At 41.0% G+C, this 12,378-nt stretch overlaps 1 protein-coding gene across 1 annotated transcript; it reads left to right on the forward strand.

Annotated features, from left to right (window-relative positions):
- Positions 1–3,071: 3,071 nt before the first annotated feature.
- LOC103049066 (cytochrome P450 2J2-like) lies at positions 3,072–10,916 on the forward strand. Its single transcript, XM_088135964.1, has 9 exons — positions 3,072–3,274; positions 5,354–5,516; positions 6,016–6,168; positions 7,126–7,286; positions 7,674–7,847; positions 8,361–8,499; positions 8,726–8,913; positions 9,495–9,636; positions 10,616–10,916. The coding sequence occupies exons 1-9, from the start codon at positions 3,116–3,118 to the stop codon at positions 10,804–10,806; spliced, it is 1,470 nt and encodes a 489-aa protein (XP_087992090.1). The 5' UTR covers positions 3,072–3,115; the 3' UTR covers positions 10,807–10,916.
- Positions 10,917–12,378: the final 1,462 nt, after the last annotated feature.

A 12,378-nucleotide genomic window follows, 5' to 3' on the forward strand; every position in this document is an offset into this window, starting at 1 on the left:
CGCACTGAGATCATTCTGTCGTTTTTGAGGTTGTACCCCATTACTGCCTTTCCCACTCTCTTATTGACTATGAGTGCAACTCCATTTCTTCTAAGGGTTTCTTGCCCACAGTAGTAGATATAATGGTCACCCGAATTAAATTCACCCATTCCCGTCCATTTCAGTTCGCTGATTCCCAAGATGTCGATGTTCAATCTTGTCATCTCATGTTTGACCACATCCAGCTTGCCTTGGTTCATAGATCTTACATTCCAGGTACCTATACAATATTGTTCTTTACAGCATCGGACCTTCTTTTCGCTTCCAGATACATCCACAGCTGAACGTCCTTTCGGCTTTGGCCCAGCCGCTTCACTCTTTCTGGAGCTACTTGGAATTGCCCTCCGCTCTTCCCCAGTAGCATATTGGACACCTTCCGACCTGAGGGGCTCATCTTCCGGCGTCATATCTTTTAGCCTTTTAACATTGTCCATGGGGTTTTCTTGGCAAGGATACTGGAGTGGGATGCCATTTCCTTCTCCAGTGGACCACATTTTGTCAGAACTCTCTGTCATGACCTGTCTGTCTTGGGTGGCCCTGCACGGTATAGCTCATGGCTTCACTGAGTTACGCAAGCCCCTTCACCACGACAAGGCAGTGATCCATGAAGGGGATCGTTGTCCTGGTGCCTTCTAAAATCTGCGTGAAGCCTACAGACAGTGCTGGGTTCAGTTCAACAGGAGCTCAACTTTATGAACCTGTTTTTTCTTGTTTAAAATGTATTGTAATTATGCAAACGTTGGCTTTCATTGTTTCCAAACCAGGGTTTGGAACAAATTACATAAAGAGGGTTTTAATTCTTTCTGTTTGCCTGTTGGTAGAAGGTGTCTCCGAAAGCTGAACAGAGCAGAAACAAATTTGTTTTGGGAAGGTGATGGGGAAAAACGGTGGAGATAACTTGCAAATAGATATGGGTTTTATGGAAATACCAACATCTCAGTGAGAAAGAGTATACCTAATATCCTTCAGTCCACAAAACCTATTCTAGGATAGATATTGGTTGGATTTCTGATTCCCTGCTAACTAATTTCATTGATGTAGACTGTTAAAGAACTTTTATTTTTAGAGGATATTAGATTGAAGTGTTATGAGGAACTAAAAAGTTTCTTCCCGATCAACTTAATATCTGAAATTACTTGGGATGTGAGTAAAGACTTGATGAGGAGTTTGTTTATCTCTCTAAGATCAAATAGAAAGCAAGCCATGCAAAAACAGAAGGGTACTGAACAATTTGTGACAATTACAATCAAGGCATAAAGTAAATCCTGTGATGGAATGTATCTACGAGGAGGAGAGTGAAGTGGGAGATCAAGGCTGTCAGGAGAGAGGGGGTGCATTCAAGGAGGGGAAAGGAGATAAGAGACAATGGAGTCCTCAAGGGGAGTGTGGGAGGCGAAAGAGGTTCAGGACAGCCACTCCCTAGAATCTCCCAGGGTATATCCACTAGTTGCTGTAGTATAGATTGAGTTTGGCAAGACTCTGTCTATCAGGTGTAAGCAATAAAGAACTGTACTCAACTGGACTGTTTCACTGTTGTTCTTGGGCTGGGCCTGACAATCCAGACTTCCAGGGGAGGATATGGCGAACTTAACACAGACCCGAGACAGAGGAGTTGATGACCGCGGCAAAGAGCTAGGAACGAGTGCGTGGACCGTTCCTTGGAATCTTTCTGGATAAGAAGAGGATGGGAGATTGCCCATCTGTGCTCCAGACAGCCTGCTCATCGCAAGGAGACTGCAGGACTGTGGTTTTCCACAGGTTTGAGCCCCAAGAGATGACGGGGTCATCCTACTTGCTTGCAACCATGGCAGAGCCTTTTAAAGGGCACTAGGTTTGCAAACTTCACTTTCTAATCACTTTTGGAAATTGCCTACAAACCATCTTAAATGTATTAGAGACCTTTGCAATGACAAGTTTGAAAAGTCTTCATTGGTGAGTTTTTGTCAAGTCTGAACAAAAGAAAAATGAATTATAAGCTGAAAAACTCAAAGAATTTGTAAGAAACAGCAAAAAGCTAAATAAGATTTTGATCTAAGAGAGTTATAAATGGATTAAGGGTCCAGATAAATTTGGAATATCAATTTTTACCATAAGATTTTGGAATTAACTATAAAAATAAATAGCTTCTCATGAGAAACAGACTTACTTTGGCTATCCTGGAAATTGCAAGTCACAACAAAGATAAGTGATGATTTTAGAAACTGGACACTAGAGGAGACTAAAGAGTTTCTTCTTTTTTCAGGAAAAAAAAAAGTGAGCCTGTTCTTGATGTCAGTTAATATGGGTTCGTAGAAGATGACTTAAAATGTTATAACATCAGAAATATTAAAGATGAAGAATGGAGCCAGAAATTAGTAACTACGATATCATCGCTGTCAGTAATGATATCTGCTTCTATGGATAGACAATGTCCAAAAGACGTCAATGAGAGAATGACAAATGTGGAACAAATTTTAGCTGACAAGACAGAGAAAGTACCGAAAGTGGAACTACAAATGACAGGATGAGAGAATGATTTGCAAAAGGATGATTTATTGGATATACAAAAGAAACTGGATGAAATTTAAAAAATTTTAAAAACAAAAGGGAAATAGAAAAATTTTAAAAACAAAAGGGAAATAGAAATGATAAACCAAGAGAATAACCTGGGAAATGTTTTCTTACTGGATTTATTTAGGATCTCCAGGACCAATCCCAAAAGGCACACCTTTATAGAAGGTTAGACTCCAGAAGTTCTTACTAGTTCAGTACGAAGGAGGGACATAATACTTAACTGCATTTGATACCAGGTATGGCAAATTTGAATAACCAGGGTTGCCTTTCACTTGGTGAATGTGAGGCAGTCTTGGGTGAAATGTTTTCTGGTGTTTGAGACAAGTAGGTAGTAGTATATTTTGAAAGCATTTTTTTCCCGAGGATCCTGATGTTAATTTCCTGTTTGCCAAATGGCAGCTTGTGCCATCTGGCTTCTGTTCGAAGTTTTCCTTTCATTGAGACCTTAAAGATTTAATCATTGGCTGATGTGCCAGAGACACAGCAGCAGAGAAAGAGAGAGCGAGGCTTCCCTGCTTTCAACATGGATGTTTTCAGCTGGCTGGTTGTTCTTTCCCTGCTATTCCTCTGTTTCTGGAAGAGCAGACGTCCCAAAGGTTTCCCTCCGGGGCCTTGGCGCCTGCCTCTGATTGGGAATCTGCTTCAGGTCAGGATGGGGAACCTTTTGAAGGACTTGGATCAGGTAAGGCTCCTTATTTGCTCCCAGATTAAACTTCCATGGAGTGAATCTGCCAAAGGTTTTGCTCCTGCAGAAAGAACTGAAAAGGGATGGCTCTGTCTGTTAACTTTTCTGCATGGGACACAATTTTTGCTTGCCACAGGATTTAGAGAAAAACATTTAGAATCTTATGGAGATGTGAAAATATCTGCCATTTGATGTAGAAGAGTCCTAATTCCTGATGGAACTGAAATTCTGAAAGATTCATTTGCTCTTTAAGGAGAATTCAGTTCTCTTCAAAGTTTCCAAATGAAGCCCTCACGTTCCAAAAACTATTGGAGAAATTTGGTACTTTAGAAGGCTAAAGAAGGGTGTAATATATTGGCCTGAATGAGTAGCTTAGGAGAGAAAAAAGAATTGACTGTCTAGAGATTCAGCTGAAACTGAATCTAAAGTCAGTCAATACTTTTTTCTCTCCTCTCTCCCAATTTCATTGTTTTATATTTTGAAATAATAGAAAAGATAGATGGCAGAGATAGAAGAATCAAGTACAGGTGAATAAACAGCAAATCTATTACAGATAGTCCTTGGTTAAAGAGCATTCACAACCATTCAGAGTTATGCTGAAGGAGGGTACTTAGGATCCTTAAGCAGGCTCTAACGATGAGGCTCTTGCAAAAAAGCTTTGGTAATAAGGGGGTAATCGTGGGAGTTTGCACTTTGCCTTTGCACCCAGGAGCTGTTTGGATGCTTAGAAGTGGTGAGAGTTAGTGAAGGGAAGAGTTTTCCCATTTTGTCCCTGCGTGTTTCTGGCCTGTCCTTAGAAAAGTGGGGCCAAAGGCCCTGAGCCCTTGGGAAAGGGGGTCTCCCATGTCCCGTAGCAGCGCCTCACTCTCAAACAAGCTGGGTTCTCACAGAGCCTCGTTGGCAGATTTATTAGAAGGAAGATGGTGTTTAGAGATATGGGATGACAAACCAGACTCTGTGTCCTTTAGTGCCGTGTTTATTTGTACTTTTGTTAGGGTAGGGCTGCTTTGATCCTCTTTCTCACGAGGCTTTCGGTCCTTGGGAAATGATCAGACAACACAAGGGGGAAAAAACCCTTTTTGTCATGTTTTTCTCCTTTATTCATAACATTATATTGGAAGGTAAGGCTTTTCTAAAGTCAGAATGCCTATTAAATTCACTTGTGTGGGGAGCACGTTTGAAAGCTCTCCTGTGTATCACAGTTAAAGAAGGGTATTAATTATGCTTGGCTGGAAATGTCTGAGGCTAGCAGAATGTTGCCATCCTCAGAAGAGGCCCTTAGGCCCATCTGCCCGGAATCGGTATGTCCCATTCCATGATCTCCTCCATCTCCATTCTCCTAGGGTCTTGGCAATCCACTCAAGAGTGTTTCAGTAATCTTGTGCCTGCCAGCTCTGGAAATGACATGTTTTCAGCCCCAAAATACCACTCTGGTTCACAAGTCATCTCCTAGATCTCCCTTTCCTGCAGGCACATCAGTCACTTTATGGAAGATATTCGTCCAAGCGAAGCCCATAATCTCCTTAGCTCTACACAAAGATTGCCCAGAATTGCACTTCTACATGAAGAGAAAGGGGACTACTCTTTCTTTTCTATGTTTTTTTCTCTTTTCTTCCTTTTTCTTGATTGTTCTGTACTTTAACATTTTTTGAAAACATAATAAAATTAATACTAAAAAAAAAAAATGAAGAGAAAAGGGGAGTGGCTGAACATTTGAAGGGAGGCGTAATGTCTCAGTCCCTTCCTTGATGCTCCTGCACTGCAGTTTGGTTCCAACACTTCTTCTAAGAAAAATGGTTGGTCAAGAAAAACATTCTGAACTTCTACCAGATGAGATAAAAATCACTCTCTTGCTACAGGGTCCCATTAAAGTTTTGCATATAGAATGCTTACAATTACCTCTATGCATGAATAGGAAGGAGGATTGGCCGAACATTGTGGGCAATGGAGTAGGAGGGAGCTCTGGGTAGGTTTCTCAATCTCAGCCTTGATGACATTTTATGTTGCAAGATTGCAGTGTTTGGCCCCAACTAATTTCCTAAGGCCTCTATGCTAATCCTGGCTACTTCATTTCAGCTAGGAAAAAAATATGGTCCTGTCTTCAGTCTTTATCTTGGAGGAACACCTGCAGTCGTAACTCATGGATTTCCTTCAGCAAAAGAGGTCCTCGTGATAAAAGGCACAGAATTTGCTGGGAGGGCAGACTTTCCTATAATGGATGTCCTCAGTAAAAAAAAAGGTAACTGAATGTAATTTCCAAGCCCCCCCCCTTTTTTTCCAAATGCCTGTTTGGTCTTGGGAAGACCCCAAGTTATCCATTCTGTTGTCTAAATACCAATATCCTATTTCCTCTGCATTCTGGAGTGCTGACCAAAAGTTTTCAGTAAGAGAAGGAATAATGTCTTGAAATGTTAGAATTACTCCCTTCTCATGTTTTCTTTTTAAACACTGATGAATAATAATATACTAGAGATTTTGGCATTCAGCTGAAAAACCTCATACTTCTTTCTTATACTATGAAAACAATACTCAGTATATGTTGATTGGCATGCTTATCTTTCATTAATTGAGCATAAATTGTGTAACTATAGTCAATCTCTGTTCATTTAATGATATCCATTTTGAAAATACACCTATGTTTTATAGATCGATCAATCAATCAATCAATCTATCAATCAGTCAGTCAGTCACTACTGATAAGCAAGATACAGGTGAATGACTTTTGGATGATTTTTTAGGTTTATTGACAATAAGATACGGTGAAGCATGGAAGGAGCAAAGAAGGTTTTCACTGATGCTTCTCAGAAACTTTGGATTGGGCAAGAAATCAATGGAAGAAAAGATCTTGGAGGAGGCAAATTATTTGATTAAGGCATTCACTGACAAGATGAGTAGGTTCTCCTGGGACAGGATGGGATGGTTGTGGAATCGTCACTTCAGTGTTGATTCTTTTTCCAGAGGACACAATTCAGTTGCCCTCCAAATTGACCACTGGGTGCATGTATTGAAGCAGAGTGGGAGAAGCTCAGAATTCTGGTTGCCCAAAATTCCAAGCCCCATTGACCAAAATAAGACACACTGTTCATTTTGTCTCTATGCTTGGCATATTTGTAAAGTGGGAGTCCTGTAACTTTCTTAGCTGGAAGCTATTAATTAAAATTCTGAGAATGCTTTTGGATCTCTATAGAAAACTGGGAGAAGGTGGGAGAGTCATCATATATAAAACGGCCGGCCTAGGAAACATACCTAGTTGCCAACCTCTGTTTTCATGGAACGCTCTTTGCCATCCTTCACTGGGCCCACCTCCCACCATGCTCCATGCTGCCCCTGTGATGGCCTAGTAGCCTTTCCTCAATGTGATGATCTCCAGAAGTATGGGATTAAAAGGCAATGTTTGCAATGGAGTTAAGTCCAACACGGCAACAAATTGAGATTGGACTAAGAATACATATTTAGCCATTCTTGATGGAAAGCAGAAATCTCAAGGATTACTCAGGTTCTGAATCACTGAAGAGCAGCAACATTTGCCTTAGGAGAAATGCATTCTGTTGACGGTTCATTCACCACCTCCTTCAATGCATGGAGCCTTTCTCCTAATTTTTGTTGCTCCCCAAAAAGATATATATTAATGATAATGTCATAGACACGTTCTCTGCATTGATAGTCCCCAAGCAGTTTTTTCAATTGGACATTAGGTAGAGCTGTTAGTCCCGGTTGTGCTACTTGTCTGAACTACCTTGCAGGGCTAAAACTTTTAGATGTAGTTTTTTAAAAATTTAAAATCCTCTAAAGGAACATGTACCAGGATGGATCTATAGAGATCTCTTTTCATCTGTTTCATTTGACAGGTTTGCCCTTTGATCCTTATGAGCTTGTGGACATTGCGGTTGCCAACGTAATTTCTATCTTAATATTTGGGAAACGATTTGAATATGACGACACCCTCCTCAAAACTCTGCTGGATGTGATGCATCAAAGTTCTGAAATGGCAGTGGGACCCTGGGCCTTGGTATCCTTAACAAGAATCCAGATGAATGTTCATACTTAATGCACAATTACTGGGAATTTGCATTTCCATGTCTCACACATTTTGGAAAACTTTCTGATTTTCCTTGCAATTAGAACAGTCTCTCATCAGAGTGCCAGGAAAGTGGGTGAAGGCTCTTTATGAGTGCTTTGGTCCAAAGCTGCCATTATTCAGATTTAATTAGGGCAAATTTCTGCACTGAAATTTTACCTTACTTGGAAATTTGATACCCTATCAAATTGTGAATAAGAGCTATTTACATGAAGCCTTTACAACAGAAGGGATTTTTTTTGCTGCTCAACATACCCAGGAAGAAGACTCCATCATGGTCAATTAATCAGTGATGGCTTTTCTTCTGTTTCCTGGCAGCTTTACAATGCCATGCCCTTAGTGAGGCGGCTTCCCCTGCCCCATCAGAGAATACTAACAACAATGAAGAAAATAGATGATTTCATTGAAAAAGAGGTGGAAGAGCACAAGGCGACCCTCGTTCTCGGAGAACCTCGGGATTTAACTGATGCATATTTGGAAGAAATACAAAAGGTGGGTTTCTCAGTCTCTTGTTTTTGGCTTTGTATTCTTTTCTTTTCCTCTCATCTTGAATCTGTTTTTCTAACTTTATGCCTCATGAAAATAAAACAAAAATATTGATAGGATGACTTTCCTAGATCTTGTGCCAAGTCCACTTTTTGCCTTGGGGACATGATGTGTGAGCGCAGCTATGTGCCTTTGCTTTGCATGTTGTGCAAACCCAGCCAGCTAACACAGATCTGTCCATCCGGATGCAACAGAGGGAGGAGCGGGAGGAAAGGCCCCTTTGCCAGCTCTGGGGGACCCTCAAACTCTCCCTGAACTGTTTCTATCATGATGAGTTGTCCCTGGAAGAACATCCTTGTTTGTCCTCTCCCTACTTCCTTTTCCATTTTAGTCATATTTTTCAGAATGAAATCCCATTTTAAATTGATGTTACCAACTGTATTAAAAACAATACATGAGTGGAAGAAGATCGTTTTTCCATTACATTTTAATAACATTCTTTGTTTTCACTAACAAAAGGCAGAGAGGAAAGGTTCCAGTTTTGAAGAAGAGCAACTACGAATTTCAGTTTCTGAACTATTCGTGGCTGGAACAGAGACGACAGCAGGAACACTTCGGTGGGGATTCCTCTATTTGATGGCCTTCCCAGAGATCCAAGGTAAAGAATGATCAAACTGTGTTCTTGACTTGCGAGAGTTATGCCTTCACTTATTATGCCAAATGAGGAATGGTCCTGAACTGGGGAGTGATTGTCATGGCTGGGAATCCTGACAGCTGCAATCTCATCACTTCTGTTGGTCACCTGGCTGGAAAGAATACCAACCATGTCTACACAGAGTCAGTGAAATGTTTTCCAGAAGGTAACCGAGTTCTTGGTTCCTCAGAGAAATGCTGGAAGGAAATAAACGCTGTTCTGGGAAACAATGCAAGCCTGAAATATGAAGATAGAGAACACTTGCCCTACACAAATGCCGTCATTCATGAAATCCAACGCATTTCAAATGTTGCTGCTCTTGGAATACCTCACGCACCCATTAAGGATGTACAGCTCTTTGGATATACAATTCCCAAGGTAACAGCAGAAACCTTTAATTGTCTCCCATGAAGTGAAGCCTTGGTGAATCTGCACATGTCGATCTGTATCTTTCTGATCTGAGGAGTGTGTTTCTATGTAAGAGCAAGACAAAGGAAGAAGCTGTGGTCAGTCCTGTTCTTTCCTATGGAGGGAAGACAAAGTCACAGTCAAATGATAAGAATATTTGGAGCTCCTTTTATGAAGGTGCAATAGCCCTATTGACCAATTTTTCTCTTGTGTGCTTTGGCAAGTTGGCATAATTTCCTGGGCTTCTCTAAAGATCTTGCAGCAAAGATGGCTTCTGAAACCTGAGCAATTCTTCCTTATGAGTGGTGGATGGTAGCTCATGGTAATGTATCTGACCACATCTTCTGCCTTGGTTCTTGCCCCCCTTTTTCCTAATACTGAGTTCAGCTCTGCTTGATCCATAACTCCTCCCTGTTCCTTCTCACCCTCATCACCTGTTCTTCAACCACAGCTCAATGGGGTCTATCTGAAAGCTTAGCCAGTAGCATTCTGAGCCAGGTCTGACCACGAGGGCATTCTTCCACCTGACCTCCTTGTCTTGGCTTGTGCAGGACACCATGGTTTTGGTCAATCTGCAGTCTGCCCATTGTGATGAATCTCAGTGGAAGTTCCCAGATGAGTTCAACCCCTCCAACTTCCTGAATGAAAGGGGAGAGTTTGTGAAGCCGGAAGCCTTTTTGGCATTTTCAGCAGGTGAATTATTCCATCTCTCTCTCTCTCTCTCTCCTACACACACCCACACACACACACACAAACACAAACTTTTAGTGGAAATTCTTGCGCCACACTGAGCCCCAAGCTACCCAACCTTTCTTTAGAGACCTATGGAAATCAGCTCCTGGACACAGCTTATAGTTCAGTGTCCTATATGGAAATGGCATTAAAAAAAATACAGATAACCATGTTGAATGCGGTCATTCCAAAACAGCTGAAAAATGTTTCCTTGAGGCCATGGAATTCACTTTGGGTACCTCATCACCTGTGCCTGTGAAAGCATTGTGGGAGGTTTTCTGTGTGAATCTCTCCTTGGAGATGGTGGGCCAAGATACAGCAGAGGAAATGGTAAATTCCTGAACCACCTTCAGACAATCCTCGTGTCTGGCTCTTAGCAGCTGCCTCAGAGGAAATAGATTCTTCCTGGCAAGATGCTCACAGGAGGTTTCCTCTAATAGTGTTTACTGCGAGGAAGGGATCAGATTGCAAGAATTGCAGCAGTTGGGATATTTGCACTAGTCTGGACCAGAGGGTTTAGCATCATTGCAGGCTTGAAAGAACAATACATCTAATCTTTATTGAGAAAAATGGCCTGTCACAAGAAAGGCTGAGTTAGTTAAGTGTTTGTACAGCGAAGAGCCTGAATTGCGCTCTCTGCCTGAGGGAGAAAGAACGTGACAGGTAAGCACCTGAACTGCCCAGGTCAGAGTCAAGCAGGAAAAGAGAGGAAGGAAATGAATCCCGACCTGAGAATATCAGTCTAAGCAATAGAAGACTTGCTGCATCCAAAGTAAGTCCTTTAGAGAGGGGAAGTAGGCAAAAAAACTCAGAAACTTTGACAACCTGGTGAGATTTGGGATCATTGTGTGGAGGACCAAACAGGTCCAGCTGTTGAAAAAGGTTGGAGCTTTCAGCTGGCTGAATGGCTGCTCTCTTCTCCTTCACTTTGACTTTTCAGGACCAAGAGTCTGCTTAGGGGAAAACCTGGCTCGGATGGAGCTCTTCCTCTTCTTCACCAGCATTCTCAGAAACTTCCAGTTGTCGTGGCCAAATAAATCGCAAGCTCCAGATTTTACACCACACTTTGCGATTACACAATCCCCATCTCCCTTTAAGGTGTCGCTGAAATGTCGCCAGCCAAGTGAATAGATCTAAGTGAGCATCTGCAAGACAGCCTCATTCTCTCCAACAGCCAGCGGCCATCTCTACTTCAACTTTACCACTTAATATCTTGTTTAGAAATAAAGTGCTACCTTATGCTGAATGATCCAGTGGATGATCAGTCTTGTTTATGATGATGATGGAATTCACTTTCCAGGTCTCTGCTCTCTTTGTTCAAGGTTACTGGAAGGCAGAATGGAGAAGAGCAGAGTGCACAACGGGTTTATGAAATTGCTCCTCCTGGCATGAGAATCTGGGGCCATTACAGGACAGGGGAAATGTTCTGGGTGGGTGACAAAGAGGCTCTTGGCTTCTCAGGGCCCCCTGCCTTGCTGTTTGCCAGTCATCCCAACAAGCAAGGCCAGGTCAAGAAGCAGACACCATGAGGATCTTCCTGTATACAGTTGCTAGACCTTTTCACACATGAAGCGCCTCCATACATTAAAAGTCTAAATGAACCTCCATTATTATGTTGTTTTCAGTCAAAGAGAGATGAGTCCTAGGTCAAAAGAACCTGGAATTTCCATCTTGCCAAAATAGAGTTGGGTTCTTGGCTTTCTCTGGCTCTTTCTGTGCACTCTTTTCTGCATGAACTGTTCATGTTTCGGATGGTCGATCTTTCCTGCCTTGAGATGTGCGCACGGGTGGTAGGGGAGAGTACACTTCTTTCGAATCGAATCGAATCGAATCAAATCAAATCAAATCAAATCAAATCAAATCAAATCAAATCAAATCAAATCAAATCAAATCACTCTATTACAGCCATAAGGCCAGGCAATACAATACAATACAATTATATAAAATACAATATAATTATGTAAAATACAAAATACAATGCAATACAATTTTATACAATACAACAATACAATTGCATAAAACCTTAACAGTAAGGGTATGTGTTTTTAAATGCACAAATACATACATATATGCACATATATACACAAATGCACAAATACATACATGTATATTGACAAGTATGTATAGATATTGCATGTGTGTGTATATCTATGTCAGGACCTGTGCAAGCTATTATTCTATTATTATTCTATTATTATTCTATTACATAAAGAAGGTTTTAATTCTTTCTGTTTGCCTGTTGGTAGAAGGTGTCTCCGAAAGCTGAACAGAGCAGAAACAAATTTGTTTTGGGAAGGTGATGCGGAAAAACGGTGGAGATAACTTGCAAATAGATATGGGTTTTATGGAAATACCAACATCTCAGTGAGAAAGAGTATACCTAATATTCTTCAGTCCACAAAACCTATTCTAGGATAGATATTGGTTGGATTTCTGATTTCCTGCTAATTAATTTCATTGATGTAGACTGTTAAAGAACTATTATTTTTAGAGGATATTAGATTGAAGTGTTTTGAGGAACTAAAATGTTTCTTCCCGATCAACTTAATATCTGAAATTACTTGGGATGTGAGTAAAGACTTGATGAGGAGTTTGTTTATCTCTCTAAGATCAAATAGAAAGCAAGCCATGCAAAAACAGAAGGGTACTGAACAATTTGTGACAATTACAGTCAAGGCATAAAGTAAATCCTGTGATGGAATG

Source organism: Python bivittatus, unplaced genomic scaffold (genome assembly GCF_059951505.1).
Source record: "Python bivittatus isolate LINGU-HERP-01145 unplaced genomic scaffold, Pbiv_v1 ctg000190_np1212, whole genome shotgun sequence".
Classification (NCBI taxonomy): domain Eukaryota; kingdom Metazoa; phylum Chordata; class Lepidosauria; order Squamata; family Pythonidae; genus Python; species Python bivittatus.